At 40.4% G+C, this 26147-nt stretch overlaps 1 protein-coding gene across 1 annotated transcript in view; it reads left to right on the forward strand.

Annotated features, from left to right (window-relative positions):
• Positions 1-26147, forward strand: part of SPEF2 (sperm flagellar and cilia associated 2) — a 173136-nt gene that overhangs the window by 28336 nt on the left and 118653 nt on the right. The window contains 4 exon segments of the mRNA XM_024754637.1: positions 866-1052; positions 6630-6818; positions 11043-11230; positions 16905-17073. Coding sequence (XP_024610405.1) covers positions 866-1052; positions 6630-6818; positions 11043-11230; positions 16905-17073 — 733 coding nt within the window.

A 26147-nucleotide genomic window follows, 5' to 3' on the forward strand; every position in this document is an offset into this window, starting at 1 on the left:
GTCCCCTGCATCGGCAGGCGGACTCTCAACCACTGCGCCACCAGGGAAGCCCTCTTTTACTTTTAAAGGCAACTTTTGAATGAATCTATAAATTCTGTACTAAGCCACCATTTGCCTCACTAAATTGAGTGTGTTTGCTTTCTGTTGGTGAGACCACCAACTTCCTGATCTGTGAGTTCTGGACATGAGGTAGGACAAGAGCCCCAAGGTAGATCTTCTCACTTGGGTCTCCAGGACTTGGGCAAGAGGCTAGGTCAGACCCGTGGTGCAAGTCAACTCTCCACCGCTGAGCTTCTAGTAAGAGCTGGGCTGCTGCCCTAAGGAGTCGAAAAGCTACTGGGAGCTCATAGAGCACCTTGCATTCACATAGGTGAGAGGAGAGTTGTAGTGGGCAGAACCATCCATGGAAGTACTCTCAGGGTCCTCACATTAGTGTACCTGGCCGACTCTTGTAGAAGTATGCCTTCCCTGACACTTGGGTTATCAATATTGCCTTACTCTTGACTCCAAGCAGGGGAGGCAGGAGGCCTAGAACCAGCAGGAAGAAGAGGGAGAGAAATCCAGAATCTCTGGGCACAGTGAAGGTCATGAGAAGTAAAAGAGTAAGTAAGTAGGCACCAGGCCTAGAAAGAAGACTATGCTAAAGACCTCACAGATACAGAGTCCAGAAATGGGGTGAGGCAAATGGAATCTGTTGATAAGCTGTGGATCTCACACTGAAGTTCTAATATTTGCTTCGATGCTTGTATTAATAAATGAACAGAGCACTCAAGGGAGCCATCTCCAGAGGTCTTCCTCCACATCACAAGTAGTGGTGTGTGATTGAGTTATTTTTTAAAATTTAAATAAAAACTATTGTCCTTAGCGCATCCAAGACTTCTTTAGATACAACAGGCCAGACAACCGCTGATTTGTTAAACACTTATTCGGATGATGACTACCTTAAAAAAATCCAGAAGCGCCTCGAAGAAGATGCTTTTGCACGAGAGCAAAGGGAGAAAAGACGGCGGAGACTCTTAATGGACCAGTTAATAGCCCACGAAGCACAAGAGGTAAGATATTTAATTGTTGATTGAATAATAGTGCTGGAAGATTTTACGAAATGTAGTCTTTTATACACACATATGTGTATCTTATGTATGTATTATGTGCTACTCTGAATCAATGTCACATCCTCACATCATAACAGCAAATAACATTCAGAACACAAATCTACGTAAAACATTTACTAAAGAATCTAAAATCTGGTAATGGTTATACAGCACTGTGAATTTACTTAATTGTACATTGAATTATACACTTAAAAATGAATTGAAATGGTAAATTTTATGTTACACATATTTTACCACAATAAAAAATACTGACAAAATAAGAATCTAAAATCTATGTCAGCTATGTATATCTATTGTTACATTTAGAGGTAAAAGGAAACTTTTCATCCAGGTTTTATTAGGTATAATTGACAAATAAAAATTGTATATATTTAAGATGTATAATGTGATGTTTTGATATATGAATACATTGTGAAATGATTACCATAATCAAACTAATTAACACTCCCATCACCTCACCAAAAAAAAAAAATAGTTACCATTTTTGTGTGTGTATTTGGTGAGAATACTTAAGATCTATTTTTATAAGTTCAACTTTTTTTAGATTCCACATTTAAGTGAGATCATGCAGTATTTGTCTTTCTATGTCTGGCTTATTTCATTTAACATAATGTCCTCCAAGTTCAAACATGTTGTCACAACTGACAGGATTTTCTTCTTTTTTAAGGCTGACTGTATTCCATATATACACACACACATATGTGTGTATGTTTGTGTCTCACATTTTCTTTATCCATTCATCCATCAATGGACACTTAGGTTGTTTCTATATCATGGCCATTGTGAATAGCGCTACAGTGAATATGGGGGTGTAAACATCTCTCTGAGATACTGATTTCATTTCCTTTGGATATGTGCCAGAAGTAGGACTGCTGGGTCATATGGTAGTTCTATTTCTAATTTTTCAAGTAAACACTATCCAGTTTTCCATAGTGGCTGTACCAATTTACATTCCCACCAACAGTTTACAAGGGTTCCCTTTTCACCGCATTCTTGCCAACACTTGTTCTCTCTTGCTTTTATTTTATATTTTTTGATAATAGCCATTCTAAGAGATATGAGGTGATATCTTATTCGGTTTTGATTTGCATTTCTCTGATGATTAGTAACGTTGATCATCTTTTCAAATACCTGTTGGCCATATGTTTGTCTTTTTTTGGGAAATGTCTGTTCAGGTCCTCTCCTCTGACCATTTTTAAAATTGGGTTATTTGGTATTTGGCTATGGAGTTATTTGAATTCCTTACATATTTTGGATATTAACCAAAATGTATGGTTCCCAAATAGTAATTTCCCCCATTTTGTAGGTTGCCTCTTCACTCTTTTGATTGTCTCCTTTTTTGTGCAGAATTTTTAGCTAGATCAAATCCCACTTGTCTATTTTTACTTTTGTTGCCTGTACTTTTAGGGTCATGTTAAAAAAATAATTGCCTAGACTATTGTCAAGAAATGTTTTTCCCTATATTTGCTTCTAGTAGTTTTATAGTTTTAGGTCTTATGTGTAAGTCTCTAATCCATTTTGAATTGATTTTTATATATGGTGTGAGATAAGGGTACAGTATCATTCTCCTGCATGTGGATATCCAGTTTTCCCAGCACTATTTGTTGTAGAGACTGTCCTTTCCCCATTGTATAGCCTTGGCACCCTTATTGAAGATCAATTGACTGTAGTACATATGTAGATTTATTTCTGGGCTCTTTCTTCTCTTTCACTGGTCTATATGTCTGTTTTTATGTCAGTGCCATACTGTTTTGAATACTGCATCTCTGTAATATATTTTGAAATCAGGAAGTGTGATGCCTACAGTTCTGTTCTTCTTACTCAAGATTGCTTTGGCTGTTTGGAGTCTTTTGTGGCTCCATATGACTTTTAGTATTGTTTTTCTATTTCTGTAAAAAATGCCGTTGGAATTTTGATAGGAATTGCACTGAATCTGTAGATCTCTTTAGGTATTATGGGCATTTTAACATTATTAATTCTTCCAAACCAGGAACATGGGATATCTTTTCCATTTATTTCTGTCTTCTACAATTCCTTTAATTAATGTTTTATAGTTTTCAGTGTGGATCTTTTGCCTCCTTGGTTGAATTTATTTTTAAATATTTTATTATTTTTTATGCTATTGTAAATGGGATTGTTTTCTTAATTGTTTCTTAATTTCTTAATTTCTTAATGCCTTCCCATTCATCCTCCTCTCCTCCAAAGTGAAAACGGTACTTGTCAGGATTAACATTTCCTCTGCTTCCCTCAAGTATCTGCTGCTTTTCGGGAGTGTGACATGAATCTTGTGTCAGCCCTGGATACTTTGATTTGGCTCTATTTGCAGTGAATCTATCAGAAATGCCTCATAATATCTTCTCTAGCCTCCAAGTCGTTGCAATCTCCCCCTGGAGTTTACAGACCCTTATTTTAGTTGGGCTTATAAAGAGAGAGCCAGAGATCTGTGCTCAGGTTGCTATCTTGCCTAGTTATCCATAAAGAAATGTCATTATGTGAATGAAATGATGAGACTTAAGGTTAGAAGGATCACTTTAACTTTTTTAGAGGATAGATTCTGGAGAGGGATGGGGGGGAAGGCAAGGTATGGGGAGGGGCTGATGTCCACTATGGGGTGTCAGTGGGCAGTGTCAATAGGTACCGAATGGAGTAGACAGTGATTTAAAACCATACATAGGAGGCAAAATAGACTACTTCTTCAAGAATTGTATTAGGGTGACAAGAGGAATGGACTTAGGATGACCCTAACATTTTAGGTCACCAAGTCATGGGTTAATAGTGTCATCAGTGGAGACGGGGAAATACTGGGGGAGGACCAGGTCTAAAGGGGAGTTAGTGAGTTTAGTTTAGGACTTGTTGAGTTTAAGTACTTCATAGGCATTTAAGTGAAGATTTTCAGACTGTGAAAAGCACACTCCCAACTGATAGTGTGATCATTTGGCCAGCATCTTAGCTTGTTCTTGGGATTCATTCCAGCGCACCTATCTCTACCTTCCCAGAACCTTTTCTGGATTATTTCCTTGGAACTGGCATTTGAACACCAGACACCTCCCCCATCTCTTAACTAAAAGACCCTTGAATGCTTAGCTTCCACGTCTTTCCTGCCATGCTCCATTCCTCCAGGAGAGCCGCTCGGGCATCTTTGGAGAATTAAAGTAATGGTATGCACCAGAGTAAGCTCCTAACTCCAACTCATGGGAAAGGCAGAGGTCTTGGCAATCAAACTGAGCATGTTTTGGATTGTGTATCTGTAAGTCTTCCCCAAATATGATTAAATATACTGAAAAGAGAAATGTGACTTCTCTTATTTTCTATTTTATTCATTGCAGATGTAGACTATTTCATCTATGTTAAGGGTTAAACAGACATCTGTAAGCTGCCCTAAGCACTTAACCATAACATATTTTTCTATGAGAAAATGTGTCCCAAATTGTAATGAAACTTTGGGAAAAGGTATGTTTCTAAAACATGAGCTACTTGTACAATAGAACAAAAAAAGAATCTTTTCCACTCAACTTTTGGTTGCAGGTCTTAATACACTTGATGGTTCTTCATACTGAAGCTTCATATACATAGCATTGACTCAGCCATTCAACAGTAATTTCTTTTCTTTTCCTTTTTAATCATAATGTGTTGTCATCTAAGCAATGACCAAGACATATCTGACCAACCCAGTTCTTCATCAGGGTCAGAATGACCAGCTCTCATCTCAACAACCAAATTGCCTTGCCGTGTAGACACAGACAAATATAGAATATATTCCAAATTCAATATAGAATTCACTTGGAATAATAAATCAAGGCTCTACTTTTAAAAAATATGGCTTTGACTATGCTTTATGTATCCCAAACCACCCCCAAAATGTGGTAGGCAGTTTGGGCTGGGCTCAGATATATGCCTTTTGCTGGTCTTACCTGGCTTCTCTCAGATGTCTTTGGTCGGCTGGTGGGTTGGCTGAGGCTGACTGACTTGGAAGAGTTTCATTAGTTCCAGCTGAGAAGACTGGTATCTCTCTATGGTTTCTCATTTTCTAGCTGAGCAGAAACTGTGGTGACAGTGGCAAGGGTCACAAGAGAATTAAGAAAGTCAGACCACAAGTGTTTTGTTTTATTTTTGTTAATGTCCCATTGGTGAGTTCAAGTCAGAGGTCACCCCATACCCCATATTTAATTAAGGAGTAAAGAAATAGATTCTACTTTTTGATGGGAATATCTGCAGGATAGCATTGGAGGCTGTGGATGAAGAAAACTGTAGAATCGGTGGCCATTTTTACATTCTGCCTCACCTCCACTATTGGACCTCAAAAGAAACAAATGATTAATATTAAAGCTTCTAGAATGTTGTAACTAGATGAGATATATGTTTCAAAGTTGTTCATGATTTTATTCTTAGCTGATATATTAATAACAGAAAAAATTTCATATTTACTTTCAGTTGAATTTTATTTAATCTACATTTTTATATAATCCCCAAGTTCAAGTTTTGGTATTTTCCACAGAGTGTTATTGTTATTTGTATCTTGATTCTGAACATACATATAGTATTTCTCCCACAATCTGAAACAGTGTCACTAGTGATGCCAGATTTTCTTCCTGAACAATTCGATTGTTGAGTGTTAAATGGACAACCCCAATGTTTAGTTAGATGTTCTTCTAAGTCTTCTCCCTGGAGAACTATACTTACGGCCTCCTTCCACATGGTGTCTCTGTTTAGACAGAGTGAGAGAGCTTGAAGATGCCTTGGAGACCATCTTTTACCCAAACCCTTCATTTCCCCTGTCAAGAAATAGGCCCGGAAAATCCGAGTTACTTGCTCAAGGCTGCAAGCCAGTTAATGGTACAGCTGGGGCTGCACTGGCAAGGGCCACTGATTCCCAGTTTGATGCTTCTTCCACTGTTCACTGGTTCCCCTTCGGTTCTCTTAAAATAGCCAAGGGAGCCAAGAGAGTGCATCTAGTTTCTCTCTCAGGTTACAACCACTCAGATTTTCTAAGATAAACTGTAGGTCATTTCCCCTTAGCCTCTTCTCCAATCTGCCCAATCTATCATGTAGGAATTGAGATGGCCCCCCTGGGAACTAAGCAGATCTGCCGTCCTCAGCCAGACAATGTCTGCGTTTGTTTTTACAACTAGTTTTTATGTTAAGAGTGCATATAGCACAATTCCAAGTTTCTGAAAACATGCTTATAAATGGAGAATTACACCCTTTGTTTATAAAACCTTGAAAAAAATTACCTAATCTATTTTTTGATCCGATTTTAAAGGAAGTAATAATTCATTTAGAATAAGGAGTTGTGAAACCATGTGTTTCCGGATACCAAAATTATACAACTGTCGGTGGAAATTTTCATTTTTATAACTCAATTTTTGCCATGTTCAAATTTAAATCAAATAGCAGAACATCAATTCTGCAGGTGAATACTATGCCTTTTACACATGGTTTACGTGTAGGCTTTTCAGCCCAGAGGGAAATGTGGACATCACCTTGACAAATGATTGGCTCTCGCAATGGTGTTTCCAGGAGGCTTATCGGGAGGAGCAGCTGATCAACCGGCTGATGCGACAGTCCCAGCAGGAGCGCAGGATCGCCGTGCAGCTCATGCACGTTCGGCACGAGAAGGAAGTTTTACGGCAAAACAGAATTTTCAGAGAAAAACAATATGAGGAAAGACGGCTTAAAGATTTCCAGGATGCTCTCGATCGAGAAGCGGTAAACAATATATCCCTTAAAAATCCTCCTAAGGTTACTTTTGATCCTTCCTACCAAGTCAAGGTAAACAAGGCTGCGTTTAGATGCCAATCATTTAATGAGTTACTTTTTTGTATGATCTCTCTATTATCTCCCCATTTTTATCTTTGTACAACTGCACTGACAGGACACATAGCATCTACATACTATACTCTCTCCCTTTAGTCTTGATCCTACAAATATTTAATGCTCACCCTCAGTCCTTATGTCCACATCTCTCTGGTCATTTCTGTTGTCTGAAGCTCTCCAATAGATTCCTCAAGAACAGCTCATGGGAACAATATTCCCTGAGTGCTTGCATATTGATAACTGTATGTGCCTTTTATACTCATCAATTTTGTTGTATATAAAATCCTTAGTTCACATTTTCTTTCCTTGAATATCTTAAATACATTATTCCATTTTCTTCAGGTATAAAGTGTGCTGTCAAAAAAAATGAATGATAATATAAATTTTGTTTCCTTGAGTCATTACTCTTGTTTTCTAGAAGCATAAAGGACTTTCTTTTTCTTTAAAGTTCACTGGAATGTTATTTGGTGTTCATTATTCTAAGTGAAAACTATTTTCAGGCAGTGAGAGCACTTTCAAGCTGCCTCCTTTTTATAAGACACCATTAGTCTTGAATAAGCAATTCCTTGCTTTCTGGTAAAACAAGATTTCCCAGGTCCATACTGTACTATTCCTTCCTCAAAACTAGAACAAGCCATTTTTCTAGGGTACCCTCGTTCATTGTAGTTGAGAATGGTTACAGAAGCCAAGATTTGGGTGCCAGGTATGCTCTTGGCCACCATGGTATCGTTGTGTCTAGGCCCTTTATAACTCTGAAAATCAAATTATCTAATCTTTTAGTTATTTGACATATTAACATCTTCCTTATCTTTATATGTACAGTTCTAATAACCAAAATAGATGTATTTTATCAAGGGATTTATAGGAATCACTTCTTGTCTTGTTCCTCTTGGGGCGGTTTCAAATTTATTCAGTCTGTTAAGCCAGATTTGATTGAAGAAATATAAAGCTCATGTGAGTGGCATTTTAGATAGCCTGTCTTTACTGCCATAAAATATTCATAAAACCAGGCTGAGCAGAAGAGAAAACCTTACAGAAAATAGGAAGGCAATGCTTTATTTATCAGCAACTTGGTTTCCACTGTGATTTTCCATGAAAGTGGAACACATTTTTTGGCAAAATTATGCAATTTTGAGAAATGTCATTTCGAAAATACAGTATTCTCCAGAGTCAGGGAAATGGTGCTTTTGCCTTTGTAGAACAGACATAGCCAAAACGTTAGGAGGAGAGCGGGGAGCCATACGCCATGAATTTGACCTGCATGATCTCAAGTGTCTTTAATAGCCGAATTATTTGGATAATTGTTTCATCTCTCTCTCTTTTTTTTTTTTTTTTTTTTTTTTGAGGTACGTGGGCCTCTCACTGTTGTGGCCTCTCCCGTTGCGGAGCACAGGCTCCAGATGCGCAGGCTTAGCGGCCATGGTTCACGGGCCCAGCCGCTCCGCGGCATGTGGGATCTTCCCGGACCGGGGCACAAACCCGTGTCCCCTGCATCGGCAGGCGGACTCTCAACCACTGCGCCACCAGGGAAGCCCTCATCTCTCTTTTTTGACAAGAGTAAACTTGAATGGATTGAGTGGCATTTGCTTACATTAGAAATAATTGCCTGTTTGCTAAACATGTTTGCTTCACAAGCCCTGTTAATTCAGTGCAAAATAGTAAAGCACCGGTCTTAGAGCAGGACTGGTCTCACTGTGATGAGAAGCATGACCTGTTCTTTCCTAACCTGGGCTTGGACTCACTTCAGAGGATTGGGACACTTGGTCTGCTAGAGCCTCAGAGGCCAGAATTGTGAGGCTCTGAAGCCCCTGGAAAAAATTTACACAATAACCTTTTCCCAAAGTTGAGGTATCTGCTTGCTGGGCACCCCTCCCTCTGAGATGGCCTGATTTCACAGTTTGAATGCATCACATCCTCCAGCAGGAGTGGTTCCTAAATACTTAGGCTGGTTCCTAAGTAAGCAGGGAGGAGGAAAGGGAGAAAGGGAAAGAGAACTTCATGTTTTTCACCATCAGGAGTTTTTGTTTGTTTTGTTTGGTTTTTAGGTTAAATCTGATGATCTCTTTTTTGAAGGCAAATGAGCATCTATTCTATATTAATGTAAACAGTTGCCGATTTCAAATTTCAGTGCCACCTACTATTATTCACAGTAATTCACTGCAATAGCATTTAACACTTGTGAGCATCCACTCTGAGTCCAGCATTGAGCTACGTTCATTACATGCATTATAATTCTCACAGCACCATTTGGCAGTGGACACTGTTCTTGTGTACATTTCATCTGTCGGGAGGATGGAACTTAGAAAGCTCAAAGTTGCACAGCTTGGTGGTGTGGCCCTAGCACAGCGGTTCTCAGAGTCTAAAGTCCAGGCTCATCACCGCTGAGAGTTACTAGCTCCCACGGACTTCTTTTTCCTTTTCCTTCTTTCTTTATTTAGGGCTACAAGCCACTTTGCTGTAATGGGACTGGAAATTGTGGTGGATTTAGCACGGGGGCTGGGGAGAGGGTAGAAGTAGCAGAGTCCATGGCTAAAAAGAAGGAAGAAAGGCCTGGAAGGAGAGAGGGAGCAGGGAGGAAGAGAACACCGGGAGAAAGCTGCTCCATTCCTGCAGGGGGTGCTCCTGGGCTCCCGTCAAGGTTTTGGTTCTGTGGCATCTTAAACATTTCCACATGCTTTCCAGGCACTCAGTAGTAAACCAGCCTCACAACCCATTTCACTGGCTCGCTTCATAAATTCTCATCTGGCGGCTCCTACTCTCTCAGATTCCTCTTCCCTCTGAAGTCTTCACACTTCATGAAGCATGCCATAAGTCTCTGTACTTAAACTGGATGCTTTCTCCATGAAAACAGGGCCTACAAAACAATACAACGATAACAAATTCTGGTGTCATTCCTGAACGTGCCAAATGTACAGAACTGACCTCAGAGGTCACCCAGACCAACTTCTTTCCCAACAAAACTAAAGCAAACTAACAAAATCAAACAACAATAACAAACCAAATGAAGCTTCCATTTGGTTCAGTGGACAGTAGCAGCCCATTGTCACGCATTTAGTTACTTGTGAATAGTATCATGATAACAGGTATTTACTCTGACAGTTAATTTCTGTTCATGCCGAGTCTTTTTACCATCCCCGCTTCACAGAGAGGGAGTGGAGACGTAGGGAAGCTCCGATTTGGCCAAGGTCCCGCAGCTAGTACTTGACACCTGTACAAGCTGAGGCTTGAATTCGAGCACAGCTCCTGCAGACCCATGTTTACCGCCATCGTACACTTGTTGGGTTAAGTTTCAGGAGGCAGCTCTTGTTTCTGGAGCACGTTAGCACAGGATAGAATTTCTCAAGGAGTTGGTATAACTGTTTGAAAAGCAACATTTGGTCATGCCAAGTTTGACCTTTGTACTTAGTGTGAAGAGTCGGTTCCCTAAACAAAATAATAGTGCAAAGCAAACAGAGGGTAATGCCAAACTAAGTATTTTCTTACTTTCTGCAGAAATACATGTCTCTATGAATGAATTTTATCTATTTATTAAGGCTGTAACAGCAGAAGGTTTTGTTGTCTAAACACATTTAACATTTATTGGCAAATGTGTTATATTCCCAAGCCAGTATAATCAGGGAATTTCCAAAATATTTTCTAAGTATAAATCAGTATCCTAGAAGTCTCCCACTAAAAGACAGGGCATTGGCCAGAGCAGATGTGTCAGGTTAAGTCTCCTGAGATGGGTACACAGAAGCCAGCTATGATTGGGAGCCAGCTATGCTTGCCTGTTTCTCTGTGATCCCCAACTGTATTTGCAGTCCATGAACTCAGGACTTCTCTTTAAACATTTCAGATCCAATTTATCATTAATCCACATAGCACACTTTTCTCTGTACTGGGTTTTGCTGATAACATAAGCTAAGGGTGGGATATTTCCGATATTGTCTTTGCCATCACACCAGTGCTTAATGTATTAAGGAGAAAGTGCTCTCTCATGATTTATTTTTTTCTGATATAAAAGGAAGTTTCATTCTATTTAGAGATTTTTTTTTTTGGCTATTGAAATGATGACATTATTTCTACTTGAATCGTTGCCCAATTACAGTGACTTAAAAATATGTCTTTGCTTCTTAGGCTTTGGCCAGACAAGCCAAGATTGATTTTGAAGAACAAGCCCTCAGAGTTAAGGAAATTCATGAGCAGATTGCCGTGGAAAGGGTTCAAGCTCGTTACAGAAAGCATTATTCAATATGTGCAGAAATTTTGGATCAAATCCTTGATTTGTCCACTAAAGTGGCGGACTATCGAATGTTGACAAATAAGTAAGTGTTGTTTTTTATTACAATAGTTAATACAATAGAGACACCACAGCAAACGAGAAAAGGGTAAGATTGTGATGTAGGCGCTAAGTTGATAAGTAAAGAGAGATAACAATGTTTTGTGAAATGAAGACTAAGACGTGGGGTTCAGGATACCTTGATTACAGACTTAATTCACCCAATTACTAGCCTGATTTAAGGTGTATTTATGTCTTTTAACATTTAAACTTTGTGTCTAACTTCTCTATAATTTACAAAGGCAGCTATGATAATTTATTTGAAACACTAGGAACTTCCTAGAAGACAGGAATTACTTAAAGATTATTTTACTAATCATTAAATCGATTTTCATTGCATCTTCTTTCTAAAAGGACTCAACCTATTTGTAAGGAAACATTTAACAATACAAAAAAGATTAAGAATATGCCAAACTAAGAACAAAGGATGGGAGTTCCCTTGTGGCCTAGTGGTTAGGGTTCCAGGCTTTCACTGCCGCAGCCTGGGTTCAGTCCCTGACTGGGGAACTGAGATCCTGCAAGCTTCATGGTGGGACCAAAAAAAAAAAAGAAGAAAAAGAAAATTCAAATAAAGTAGAAAGTTAAAAACAAGGAATGCATACATGAAAACACAGTTATACCGGTACCAGTAGATTTGCCAGATACTGCAACTGAGCTGCAAATTTTATCTGAGCTTCCAGGTGGCCAAAGCAAAAAGGGCAACACAGTTTGTCCTATGATTTCTGTTTTCCATTCTAGTTCTTTACAAAATACAAAACTTTTCTTGGTCCTCAGTTTAGAATAATGATTTTCTCATGTGGCCCCACCTAAGGTATAATGAGTAGTGTAGTAGGTCTGGTGGAGAATGACCTCAGCATTCTGGCACCTGGCTTCAGAGACCTATCTCTTGTGATGTCCTTTCCTGGAAGCTGAAGCGGAATGACATCACAGATGTCAGTGAAAGCATCAATGCAAGGACAAGGATAAGTCACTCCACTTAAAGTTTTGACCTCTAATATTACCCAGACTGAGATCTTCTTGAGAACCCACAGTGAAAAGAATGAAAGCCACATGATATTCAGGGTCAAATGGAAGATGGGTAAACCATCCCATCACCCCTGGACTTGAGAGGAGCTTTCTCCACAGCTCTCACCCCAACAGCTATATTTCTGATGCACGGCTATATAAAAACTACTAAATGAAATAACATAATGATGAGGACATTTTGAAGATAAAACTATAAGAGTACAAGATTGAGAAAAGAAAATAAATAAGACTAAAAATTGAAATGAATTCAAGAGTAAATGTTTAAAAATACTTTTCAGATTAATACAAATTCAAAAGTTCAGAAATTATAAGAATAAAATTGTGAGGAAGGTAATCTATAAAAGGGTTAAAAAGGAAAGGTGATACCATGCATTATAAGGGTAAAAAACATAGATTAAATTACAGAAGATAAATATAGTGGATTTAAATATAAAAACATAACACAAGGTAATTCAGAGGGGAAAAAAAGTACAGATTGATTTCCCTAAACAAATAAAGGCTCATAATTCCAAATTAAAACATAAATGCAAATCCCATTCTGCTCTGGGAAAATGGAGTAGAATGAGTTTTTCCCTATTCTTCCCACTAAGTACAATGAAAGTCCCTGAACATTGTGTGTGAAACAAACATAAGAAGACTCTGAAGATGGACAGAAGAAGTGAGACTGGCTGGGGACCTCAGGACACAGTGGTGAGCTTCCTGGGTTCTCCCTGTGCTCACACAGCCCAGATTGGAACTGAATATTCTGGCAACAGATATGCCAATGGTGTAAACAAAGATAGCCTCAACAGGTCTTCCCTGGTGGCGCAGTGGTTGAGAGTCCGCCTGCCGATGCAGGGGACACGGGTTCGTGCCCCGGTCCAGGAAGATCCCACAAGCTGCGGAGTGGCTGGGCCCATGAGCCATGCCTGCTGAGCCTGAGTGTCCGGAGCCTATGCTCCGTGACGGGAGAGGCCACAACAGTGAGAGGCCCGTGTACTGCAAAAAAAAAAAAAAAAAAAAGACCCAACGGAAGCCTGCTGTCTGTAGTCAAAGAACCAGTTTAGTAGCAGCCTAGCAAGATGTAAAACTTTTAGACAATAACCACTCTTCCCCAAATACCACACACACACACACACACACACACACACACAAATGTAGCCCCATTCCCACCCATGCCAGCAAAGGCCAAGTAGAGAGCCTGTCTTCCACCCTCACAAGGCTGTAATGAGGGACCTCTGGGACACCACGAGCATGGACTTCCAACCCCACCTGGCAGTACTGGCCACTCCTCCCCTCCCTACTGGGGCGGTGTTAGAGAAGCCTAGGGAGGGTCAGGACTCTCACCATCGCCCAGTGGTCACAAGGCCACCCGCACTGCAGTGGAGACCATGTGGAGGGCCAGAACTGCTACCTGCTCCTGCAGTAACAAGGATGCCCTCCCCTCAGGTGGTGAGGAAGGCCACGTGAGGACTTCTGTCCACACCTGCCAGTAACACGATGGCCCCTTCTCTTTCCCTTGCCTGAGCAACGTCAGAAAAAAACAGCTAGAACAGAAGGTTTATGCAAGATTCAGAGTCTTGAAATATAATCCACAAGTGTGCAGACTTCAATAACAACTCATGCATCATACCGACAACCAGGAAAAGCTCAAACTGAATGTAAAAACTGAGTGTATAAAATTAAAGTTCTAGAGGTATTGGTATCATAAACTTTTAAGGGAGCTTTTATTAATACTTTGACATTTTAAGTGTCTAAAAAGGCAATATATAGATGCTTATATATGGGTTGAATCATGTCCCCCCAGAAAGATATGTTAAAGTTCTAATCCCCCATACCTCAGAGTGTAACCTTATTTGGAAATAGGCATTACTGATAGATTAGTTAAGATAAGGTCATACTCGTGTAGGATGGGACCTTAATTAAATATGACTGGTGTCCTTTTAAGACATAGAGAGGAGGGCTTCCCTGGTGACGCAGTGGTTGGGGTCCGCCTGCCAATGCAGGGGATGCGGGTTCGTGCCCCAGTCCAGAGGGGTCCCGCATGCCACGGAGTGGCTGGGCCCGTGAGCCATGGCCCAGTTGAGGACCTCCTGTGTGTATTGAGTTTGACTAATATAATATTTCACAGACTCATATATAGTCTGCCTTTTATTACTCTATAAATCCTGCTTCGTGAAAATTAATATTGAGAATATATTGGTTATATGAAGCCATTTTTATTTTAATGAAAAAATACAAATAATTTTAAAGTTCCAGAGGTATTGGTACCCTAAACTTTGAAGGGGTCTTTTACTTTGAAATTATAAGTGTCTTTTACTTGCAACTGAATACAATGATTACACGTATATGTTAAGATCTTTTTAGTCTACGCTCCTAACAGTCGAGATAAACTCACATTATTCTCTCTATGTACTTCCCTAAACAAGATGTTATCAATATATATTTCTTTCTAAAGCACAGGGATATTCTTGGTATCAGCCTACTTATATGAACTGACTTTTGTTAAGACTGCTCCTTAATAAAGTAATTGATATTCAGATAATAGAATATTAATTCAGTAATTGCAACATTAAGTTTTGGACAATATATGTTGTTAATCATTTACTTCACCATAGGAGCCAATGCCATTTCAATAATTCTGATGTTAGAATTTTTCTGTGTGGGACTTCCCTGGTGGTGCAGTGGTTAAGAATCTGACTTCCAGTGCAGGGGATACGGGTTCGAACCCTGGTCTGGGAGGATCCCACGTGCCGCGGAGCAACTAAGCCCGTGTGCCACAGTGCTGTGCTCTAGAGCCCGTGCTCTGTAACAAGCCTGTGCTCTAGAGCCCGTGCTCTGTAACAAGCGAGGCTGCCACAGTGATAAGCCCACTCACCACAATGAAGAGTAGCCCCTGCTCACCGCAACTAGAGAAAGCCCGCGTGCGGCAACGAAGACCCAGACCTAGTGCAACCAAAAATAAACAAACAAACCAACAAAAAAACCCAGAAAAGAAAACAAAGAGGGCTTTATTTTTTAAAAAAGAATTTTTCTATGCCTAAGCTATTAATTTCTAAACTTCATATCTCTATAATCTTTAACAAATATCAATATTTATTAATGGAAAACAATGATTATATTTGAAGTTCAAATTGAAATACTACTTTATTATTGTGGAGAAACATACATAACATAAAATTTAGCATTTTAACCGTTTTTAGGTGGTTTTCAACCACTTATGAGTTCGCTGGCATTAGGTACAGTCATACTGCTGTGCACCCATCCCCACCATCCACCCCCAGAACTTTTTCATCATCCCAAACTGTGCTGTACCCATTAAATACAATAATAAACCCCCATTCCCCTTCCCTCCAGCCCTGCTAACCTCTGTTCTACTTTCTGTCTCTATGAATTTGTCTCTTTTAGGGTCCTCATGTAAGTGGAATCATACAATATTTGTCCTTTTGTGTCTGGCTTATTTCATTTAGTATAATGTCTTCAAGGTTTATCCATGTTGTAGCATGTATCAGAATGAAATACAACTTTTTAAGTTGCAATTTCAAGCTTTAGTCCCACTATTTTTAGAGAAATGCATCTGAATCATGCCAGGCTCTTTCCTTCCTTTGCACATTTTGTTCCTCTTGGAACTACTTTCCCATCCTTCTGTCCTGATTACCAAGTCATTCATCTGACTTAAATAGAAAAAGTACTGAAAAATAATTGCACAGGTTACCAAACGTGCAATGACAATAAGACTACCATAACATTAGATTTTTTTTCTGTTACAAATTATTTGCAAATATGTAAACCAACTGTCATCTTAAAGAGGCCTTAGAAAGTATTCAGTCTGTTCATTTTGCGTAGGAGGACGCTGATACTGGAGCATTTAACTGATTTCCAAAGCTTGCACAGCCATTTAGTATCACAGCCGGAAATCAAGGAACCTAAGTTTTGTGATAGTCGTCAGTATTTTTTGTGTGTGTGTGCGGTACGCGGACCTCTCACTGTTGTGGCCTCTCCCGTCGCGGAGCACAGGCTCCGGACGCGCAGGCTCAGCGGCCACGGCTCACGGGCCCAGCCGCTCCGCGGCATGTGGGATCTTCCCGGACTGGAGCACGAACCCGTGTCCCCTGCATCGGCAGGTGGACTCTCAACCACTGCACCACCAGGGAAGCCCAGTCGTGAGTATTTTTAGATATATTGTGCTTTCCGTGCACAATCAAAGAAAATTCGAAGAACCAATGGCTTTAGGTAACATTTATTCATTCAAACCTACTAAGTTTCAGCCATTTTACTGGCTATTAGAAATGTCATAGTAAGGGGAACCTCTGGCCTCAAATAGCAGATCCTGGTGAATGAACATGGTAATAGAAAGACTAAGATTTTTTTTTTTTTTTTTTTTTTTTTGCGGTGTGTGGGCCTCTCACTGTTGCGGCCTCTCCCGCTGCAGAGCACAGGCTCCGGACACGCAGGCCCAGCGGCCACGGCCCACGGGCCCAGCCACTCCGCGGCATGTGGGATCCTCCCGGACCGGGGCACGAACCCGCGTCCCCCGCATCGGCAGGCAGACTCTCAACAACTGCGCCACCAGGGAAGCCCAGACTAAGATTTAAGATGTGTATTCAATTAACCATTGATTCCTCTCGATCTTTTTTTTTTCTTTTTTGCTATAGCCTGATTCCATATAAGTTGATGCATGATTGGAAGGAACTGTTTTTTAATGGAAAGCCCATATATGAGCAAGCGTCTCTTAAGCATCTACCAGCTAAGCTCTCTGCAGAACAGCTTATAGAACTGGAGAAAAGGGACTTGCTAGATAACAATGATTATGAAGACTATAAGGTATCTACTGATGTGGAATAATTAAAGAGAATGCAACATAATAAATAGTGTTGCTTTAGCATTAATTTTGTGACATTATTTCTTTTCATCTCTACTAATGAAACTGGGCATTTTATGTTTACATTTTCCCTTGGTTTAATTTGTATTTATAGTACTAACTTTTAAATACCTAACCTATGCGTAATCTATTATCTGTTACTTCCAGTAATACTAGAGGGTGGCCTGAAAAAAAATTACACATAATACAATAGGTAGATTTCAGAATTTTAAAGTTTTTCATTATTCATTAGCAATTTTCTTTGTGTAAGCTGTCTACCTTTGCTTCAAAACCCCTGGTTAAATGTATTTCTCTAGCAATTTATCTAAATAGCATATTGTTTTTGGAGGAAAATGGAAGAAGAGGAGGTCTGAGTTTTCCAAGTAACATAGATGCAAACAAAATTTTATTCAATGAGTTTTTAAAAGGTATGGGGTGCCAGCTGTGCTTCTTAGAAGAGCTGCTGAAAAACCTTTGGGGTAAACAGGCCAAGGTCCCATTATTGGCACTGCCAACTGCTAACTGTGAGACCTTAGGTGGCCAGTCTCTTAAGTGCTAAGAGTCTCAGTTTCACGATATATGAAATGGGGATAATAATATGATTACCTTATTTTGTTGTTGTGAAACTTATTTAAGGTAATATGTGTTAAACACTTAACCAAGTGCACTGAGTGTTGGATGCAAATAATACGTACCAGTTTCTTTCCTCACCACCCTGTCCTCCCTACCCCACTTCATCTCACTTTTAGTGGGAAAGATGTGAAATGAATGGCTATGGGATAGAAGTTCTGGGTAGATCATCAGCAATGGGGTGAAGAATGAGGCTTTTAATTATTAGAAATATTATTGAATGAGTTTCAGAAGAGTAGTAAATTCAACATGAAAAAAAGAAAAGATTGGACTTCCCTGGTGGCGCAGTGGTTAAGAATCTGCCTGCCAACGCAGGGGACATGGGTTTGAGCCCTGGTCTGGGAAGATCCCACATGCCATGGAGCAACCAAGCCTGTGTACCACAACTACTGAGCCTGTGCTCTAGAGTCCGCAAGCCACAACTACTGAACCTACGTGCCACAACTACTGAAGCCCACACGCCTAGAGCCCGTGCTCCACAACAAGAGAAGCCACCGCAATGAGAAGCCCACGCACTGCAATGAAGAGTAGCCCCCACTTACCGCAACTAGAGAAAACCCACGCGCAGCAACGAAGACCCAATGCAGCCAAAAATAAATTAATTAATTAAAAAAAAAAAAAGAAAAGATGATTCGACCCAATCATTTGCTGGTATTTAGCAAATACTCAATGTTTGTTGAAAGGATTCATGAATAAAATGAATGAATGACAATGAACAGGGCAAAGTGTAAAATATCACTAATATGTAATATTGAAGAAGACAAGCTTATTTTAAAAAAGAAGGAAAGAAAATGAGATTATGAGAAACTAAACGTACACCATATTTTAATTGGATGCATCTATATTTGGATCACTAAAATAATTATTATTTATTAAGGATTGGCAAGAACCTTACGGGATATATGTGCATATTTATTTTGCATGGTCGTAGAGTATTCTAGATCTAGTATGTCAACCTAAAGTTCAACGCTACATAATAAAATGCTTTGACAGTGTCAAACTATGTGAAGGTATTTCTTTGCATTGTAAATTCAAAAGTCATTTTACTTGACAGATTTTGCTGATTCATGAAATATTTATTTCTTAACCAGCTCTATCTTGTTGCTTTCATAAATCAGGAGACCTGGTAGTCTGCAGCTTAGCAAAGGTTCGTCTTTTTAACTATTTTCTTGTTTGGGAAATTGTTACCACAGGAACCTGCTTGTCTCACCCACATCCTGAAGCAGCCGGTACGTTTCTTTTGCAAGAAATTATAAACATTTTTTTAGGAGTACGTGGACGTCTGGTAATGCAGTTTATTTTGTTTATGGCCTTTGCTGTTGTCCTAGAAGTGAATATTACCTTAGGATTTCTGATATGTGTTTATATGCTGTGTTCATTTTGACTACATGATGGAAAATATACCACATACAGGTGTTAGCATATACTGTAAACTATCCTATTATCATTCCCTATTATTAGAGCTTTTGTCTCTTCAGATACTTGTTAAATGTTTTGCATTTAAGTAAAAAATAAATGTTTCAACTTGGAAAATACATTATCTGGCTTAAATAGTTTTTCACAACAGGCAGAGGATCAACACATCTGGCTTAATAAACGTGGAACACTTTTAGCAAAGTGCTAACTTTGCTCAGGATTTTTAATCCGTCAATCAAACACGTAGCTTAGAAATTGATCTTCAAAAAGTTTACATTCTTAGCATATTGTATTAATGCCTATACCCACCATCAGTGTAGAACTGATGCTTCCTGGTTTTGAGATCATACTTTTAAAGCTCTGTTAGAGTAAGCTATCATGTTTAAACATTTTAAGTATCACACCTAGAAACGGGCATAAAAACAAAATTTTGCTCATGTCCATGTCATATATAGCTGCCAATAATTTGACATTATTTCATAATCATCATACTCTCTTTATAGACTGGCTACATGTGAGAGAGCTGTAGCCCAGGAATGGTGTGGCTAAAAATATCATTTATCTCTCCTAAGAAGGAGGCAGAAACAGCATCACGGAGCAGCCAAACCCTACTGGGATTCCCAGCCAACCGCCATAGGATAACAAGGAGTTGTTTAATAGAGAGTGGGGAGGAGTCCCGAAATGCTATGGACCACCGGCAGCAGGCTAAGCCAGGAGCCCAGCTGCTCCAGTTCAGCTAACAGCATACCCCCCACATAGCAGCCACTGGTTCTCAGTTATGCAGTGGATTCCTCCTGGTAAACCCCAGACTCCCCCAAATGCAAATCCTTTCCATGATTCTTCCTGGCAAATGACTCACAATTCCATAGCATTTTATTTTAACGTAAGTTGCTTATTAGCAGTTATCTACTGAATGAGTTGGAGTTACTAAAATGGGGTGTTCATAAACGAAAATTAGCTCATGGGCACGGTTTCCTGCTGATGCAGATTCTTCTAAGAAGTCCACGCCACGAAGCACTTGGCAACTTGCAGGGCTCTACTGCACATGCTCACGAACAAGTTGTAGTTGGAATTCCTGCAATTTGGAGGAAGGATGTTTTGTGTCCAGCACATCATCCATGTTGTCTGAAGCTGGTCATAGTTTCTAATTGCTGTTATGTTTGTTTTTAATGAAAATTACTACTTAAGTTAATGATCACTTGAGTTTGCTGTGGTGGTTGGGCTAACCCTACAGCGTGTGTTGAAACGCACGTTTTTATCAGCCGCACTTTTGGCTTATGATTTTCCCTTAACTAGACTTTAAGATGTAGTTGTATATGTTATGGTTTAACATTCATACTCTTGTCACTACAGCAGATGTATACCTACCCATCCCCAAATTTCTTATAGAATCACATTTATTATCACGAGGTCTTTTTCCACTGGAGAATAGGAATGTGGGACTAAATGCACCATTGGGTAGTTTGTCTTCCTATGTAAGTCTCATCTGACTTGTTTGACCTAAAGGCACTATTCAGATACTATCTTCTTCTTCCTCTCCAATCCCAGCCTTTGGTGTTGATCCAGTGTCTTTTTAGATTTGACATCTGACAGTGGACTCTCCAGCCTAGCTCTTGCCTTGCTCCCTGGCTTCCCTATTAATTAACCAAATGTTCATGATTTAGTATTTAATCATCTCCCTGTGGGCAGAAATATCAGTTTGAAGCCTGTATCACTCAAGTGATGTCACTGGATAACTGACCCAAGCACAGTGATAGATTTTAGTAGATGAGTCTTAAGGTCATGTGAATAGATCATCTTATTTTTTGGGGGGCTGTTATCGTTGTTGTTTTTGTTGTGTGTGTGTGTTTAAAAATACCCATTGTATTAGCTCAAGCTACCATAAGAAAATACTGTAGACTGGGTGGCTTCAACAATAGGAATTTATTTCTCACAGTTCTAGGAAATCCAAGATCAAGGTCCCAGCTGATTTTGTTCCCCAGTGAGGACTCTCTTCCTGAATTGCAAATGGCCACCTTCTTGTCATGTCCTCACACAGAGAAGAAAGAAAGAGAACTTTGATCTCTCTTCTTCTTCTTAAAAGGACACTAATCCTGTCATGGGGCCTCCACCCTCATAACCTCATCTAAACCTAACTACCTCCCAAAGGCCCCACCTCCAAATACCATCACAGTGGGGGTTAGGGCCTCAATAAATGAATTTTGGGGAGACACAATTCGGTCTATAACCTATGTGCTTATTCAGGACACATAAAATGTCGCAAAGTGCAAACTTACTAGTCAGAAATTTTTTTTCATGGCCTCTTTTGTGCCCTGCTAAGAAATCTTAATGACTTACTTTTTGACTGTGAATTTATGATGGTTATATCTTTTATTTTCAGATGTGCGGGAATATATGTGACTGTTAAGTAGGTGGAGTAAGCACTTGCTTACATGGAGGGAGTTGAGATTTTCTGTCAGGCCATTCTGCTTTAAAACTCCTGCCTGCCATTGTACCTGATGGCCCACATTATCATGTGGGCTAAAGACATGGATGAAGACGTCAGAGGCATCTGCTAAAATACAAACATTTTCCAAGATAGGTAACAAAACCATTATCAGCCTCCAAAATAGGAGCTAAGAAAGAAGTTTGATACTGAAAGGAATGTTCCCAGGTTCGTCCTATGCATTCATTGCTGTAATTTTCCTCTCCTTTTGATTACATTTTTGACTCAGGCTCTCACTAAATTTCTCCTCTAATGGTAAGGCTTTCTCAGGTTAGACCTCATTGTGTGTCTGCGTCTTGGTGGAATCACCATTATGCCCTACAATACTGATAATGGTTATCAAGCATAGTGATACTAACTCACAAAACAAAATGTCACTATATTAGTCTTCAAAGGGAGCTATAGTTGCCCTAGGCCCAAGGGTGTCTTCTAATTCTTGTGGGCCAAGGACTTCAGATGGCTGGAGTAGGCTTGGCAGAGGTCTGGGGCTGTGTCTATTGGGTATGTGTCTTGTGTAATAGAAGGGAAGCCTGGGTCATGGGAAGGGTATTTGGCTTCAAATTACTAGAATTGAAGACAAGCTGAGTTCATTAGAAAACCATGGAATTAAGGTGTCAGGTTCAAGGTGTTAGACCAGAATTGAGAAATGGTTTGCAGAGTTACAGAACTGGCACCCAGATAGAAGTGGAATGGAAAGACGAGTGAGAAGGACATAGCCAATGAGAAGATCCCTGGGTGACTGATATGAATGAGAATAGAGTAAACGTTCACCACTCATTTTTGTTTGCTCTAGATCACATAGAATAGGGAGAATCTAATTCTCCCCCAGGCTCCCTCTCATCTGGGACCAGGCAAGACAGAGAGTGGTCAAGTCTTCCCTGGGCTTCCTGCCGTAAGGTTCATCCTTTACCTCCTTGGACAACTGTGGAAGCCAGCTTCTATGCCTCAAGTCCAGCTTCTCTTTAATCAAGTGCTCAGACTTCCCATCTAGGGTTTTAGAGCTAGCTCTGGGGATCTGAACACTAAAGCTATGTCTTGGCAGATAAATATGGCAAGAATATGTTGGGGTTGGTAACCACAAGAAACTTGAATGGATCCAAGAAAGTCTTTGAATTTTGGCTTTGGGCAGATGTGTTGGGCTGAGAACCGGAGAAACTCCCATCCAGAAGACCCCGTACCCTACCACTCCTGTCCAGTACCCAGAGAGTCTGTCAGCCATATTCTTTAGCACATTGGCCCTAGAGTAGTCTTTCATATATTGGTCAATGTCATTTCTAAGCTGTTTTGGGGTGCTCTACACCTCTTTGAGGTATCAATCTTAGCAGTGAAACAAAGAAAATAGAGAGAGTGACAGTGGTCATTATTATGAGAGAGGGTATTCTGTGTGGAAAAATGTGTGAATTTTGCAGTGACAAGATAGTTAGACCAAGGCACAGTGTCTCCATGCTTTGTGACATTTAAGAAATTTTAACCAAGCCTATCTGACTGTCCTTGGCTAGGCAGTGGCGACAGATAGGTGAATTTGGATGTAGCAGTCTCTGGAAAAGTTCTTTCTGTGGTCCACAAGACCACAGAAATTAGTAAAAAAGTGATCTTGAGGAAGACTACCACCTCCCTGATGATGAACAGAGCATAGTTTGAGCTTCTAAGGAATGAGATGACTGTTTTCATAAGGATGGCCACTACCACCAGAATTGTTTATGGCACAAGGAGAGATGTGATATAAAGTCCCGTGTGACGCTGTCCCAAGGGCACTAGGGCATCAGGAGAAATTCAGTGGCCTTAGTCTTAATTTGTTGTAGACCCAGGCAATTCTGCTTTGAAAAGCACTGGGCTAGCTGCACAGCTGCTGCAGCTCCCAGTGTGCCATGATCAATGCCTTGGAGGGCCATGTGGCATTCCAGGACAGAGAATGGAACCAGGAGTAGGAGCCCGTCATTTGGGGGCAAGTAAGCTACTCTTCCACGTGATCTCAGTGGGTCGCTTTGCGTGTGTCGAATCAGAGTGCTAAGCAGAAGCCCCTGCCCACTGTTTGCATCTGATTTGTCCTTGAATTTCGGCAGCACTGAAATGTAAGTTTTCAGGACAGAGGATCTCTCAGAGTGGCTTAGTCTCAGTTACCCCTGGTAATCAAACCTGTAAGACAAAGTATCAGCCCAGTGATTCTAGCTGGCTGACTTACAAGTAATCAGTAGCTCGGAGTTTTGGAAAAAGAAGCCTGCCATTGCTCACAACAGCTGAGCTTTCTGAACTTCTGGACTTGTTAGAAGCTAGAGTTACTGGATTGCATAGGGAGGTGCCAGGCTCCCTCAAGTGTGGGCTTGTAGGCTTTGACAGTGATCTTTGTCACATTCTAACTAACTGACCGTGGCCAATTTGAATTTCCCTCCAAAAATAACCACAAGGTAGATGGAGTCTGTTGTCCTGGGTCTTCTTTTGTGACAGACTAGAATTCAATATGTCTGTTTCCATAGTATTCAATCAGGGCAGACTGGGGAAGGCTGCTGCTGGGACAGAAGTGAGCAAGCTGCTGAATGAAAGCCATTATTGGACTAGGACCGTTCTTCAGATTTCCTGATGAGAATTAACCATGGGATCAACCTATAGAAAGGCATTGGCTACTCACAGTGCTGCTTCTAGCCCGAACAGTCTTCAGCTGAGCACAGCAGGTGAAGTAGTGATAACATCTGCCGTTCCCTCGTTACCATGGGCGACGCTTGCACTTCCTGGCCATAGATAAGATGTGGTCCACACTCAGCACTCCAGTGCAGAGGCACGCCTCCTCTCTGCAGACGCACCTACCGTGCCAATGTCAGTGAGAACCGTACATCACCATGCCCCCGCCTTCTCTGCAAGCTGAAGGCCAAACTGTCTGGCAGGAAGGTGTGGCCAGGCAGCTGACCATACTCTGACCTGACTGGAGGTCAGGCGACTTGGAAAGGCTGCCAAACTCACTCAGCAGGGCCAGCTCATCTTTTCAAGTTGTTCTGAGGGTTTCTTGGAAATGGGTCCCGATAGAGAGCCCGTTCCATGACAATTCTTGGATAAGAGGTCAGGATTGAGTTACATATCAGCTAACTCCCCATCCTCCTTTCCTCTTTGTCAGAGGCAGTAGAGGGCAGCATCCATCTTTCCATCGATCTTGCCAATCTTTGATAGGAACTTGCCTATCAAACAGGTCCCACACAGTGGTCAAGAAGCCCTGTAGGGCTGCCAGGTTACGTGAGCTGAACTCCCTATCAGGCAAGATATCCAACCATCCTTTCTTCTTCTCCTGAGAACCATGGATAATTGTGAGGAATTACAAGTCCCAATTAATAAATTATTTATAATTTAGTACATTTTAACTGATATGTTTTCTGCTGCCATAAAAAAGGATGGCTTGATTTAATAGAAAAGCTCTTTCAAAATCATACTGAATTACAAATTTAAGCAGTTCCTCCAGATTCTCTCAGGGTTTTTGGGTGGTTGGAGGACAAAGAGCCTGGGAAGAGAAGACAAAGAATAGAGGCTCCAAAAGCTACAAAGTTTTCCTCAGTACTTCCCTGTGAAGTTTGGTTTTTTCCTGAGTGCCAAATTCCCCAAGCACAGTAACTGGAATAGAGCCACTAGACTTTCCATATTGCCATAATAATAGATGTGCTTCTATATCTGATTCCTTTTGGTAGGAGACAGGACAGACCCCAACAAAATGTCAACCATGAGAGCTAGTGCCAGGGGTTGGGTTGTTAGAGCTGGAACAAAGGTGGTCAAGATAATTTACCTGAAGTAGCCAGAAATGGGAAGAGGCAGAGGTGGGATCAAGCCAAGTCCTTTGAGCAAGTCAATGATCAAAGCTGAGACTGGGTAGGAAACAGACTAGAAAGTGGAAATGAAGCCAGCAGGTTGGAAACTAGGCAGTACTGGAACAGGCCAGGACTCAGATGAAAGGCTTGGAAGTTAAGTAAGGAGGCCCTGGGCAATTGCCACAAACAGAGCTGGAATTTTTGCAGCTTATTTTTATTATCTGCCAGTCATGTGGTACACCTTTGGGTCAATGTAGTTTAGGAGACCCAAGACAAATATCCAGTTAGGAATATGAAAGTAACCAGGTCATAACAGCTTGCCATAGAGCAGACCTTACCTATCCATTCACCCAGCCTGCTCCTTACCCCCTCTGGACCCTGTTAAAATCTCTGGCAAAACTTCTTACAAGTCCCAATTAATAAATTATTTATAATTTAGTACATTTTAACTGATATGTTTTCTGCTGCCATAAAAAAGGATGGCTTGATTTAATAGAAAAGCTCTTTCAAAATCATACTACAAGCTGTTACTTCTAGAAATGCTTCCAGGGTTAGCTACTTTCATACACAGTGTGTGGATTCTTGCCAACTTCCATCTGTGAGGATGACACTTTCTGATCTTGTTCCTAGATTTTAGGTTGGGTTGTGCCTATCTTATTTGGAGAACTAAGTCATCTTTGTATTTAATCAGAATTAATAAAATGCAATATCCATGTGTTTA

This window comes from Neophocaena asiaeorientalis, unplaced genomic scaffold, assembly GCF_003031525.2.
Source record: "Neophocaena asiaeorientalis asiaeorientalis breed wild unplaced genomic scaffold, Neophocaena_asiaeorientalis_V1.1 scaffold229, whole genome shotgun sequence".
In the NCBI taxonomy this organism is placed as follows: domain Eukaryota; kingdom Metazoa; phylum Chordata; class Mammalia; order Artiodactyla; family Phocoenidae; genus Neophocaena; species Neophocaena asiaeorientalis.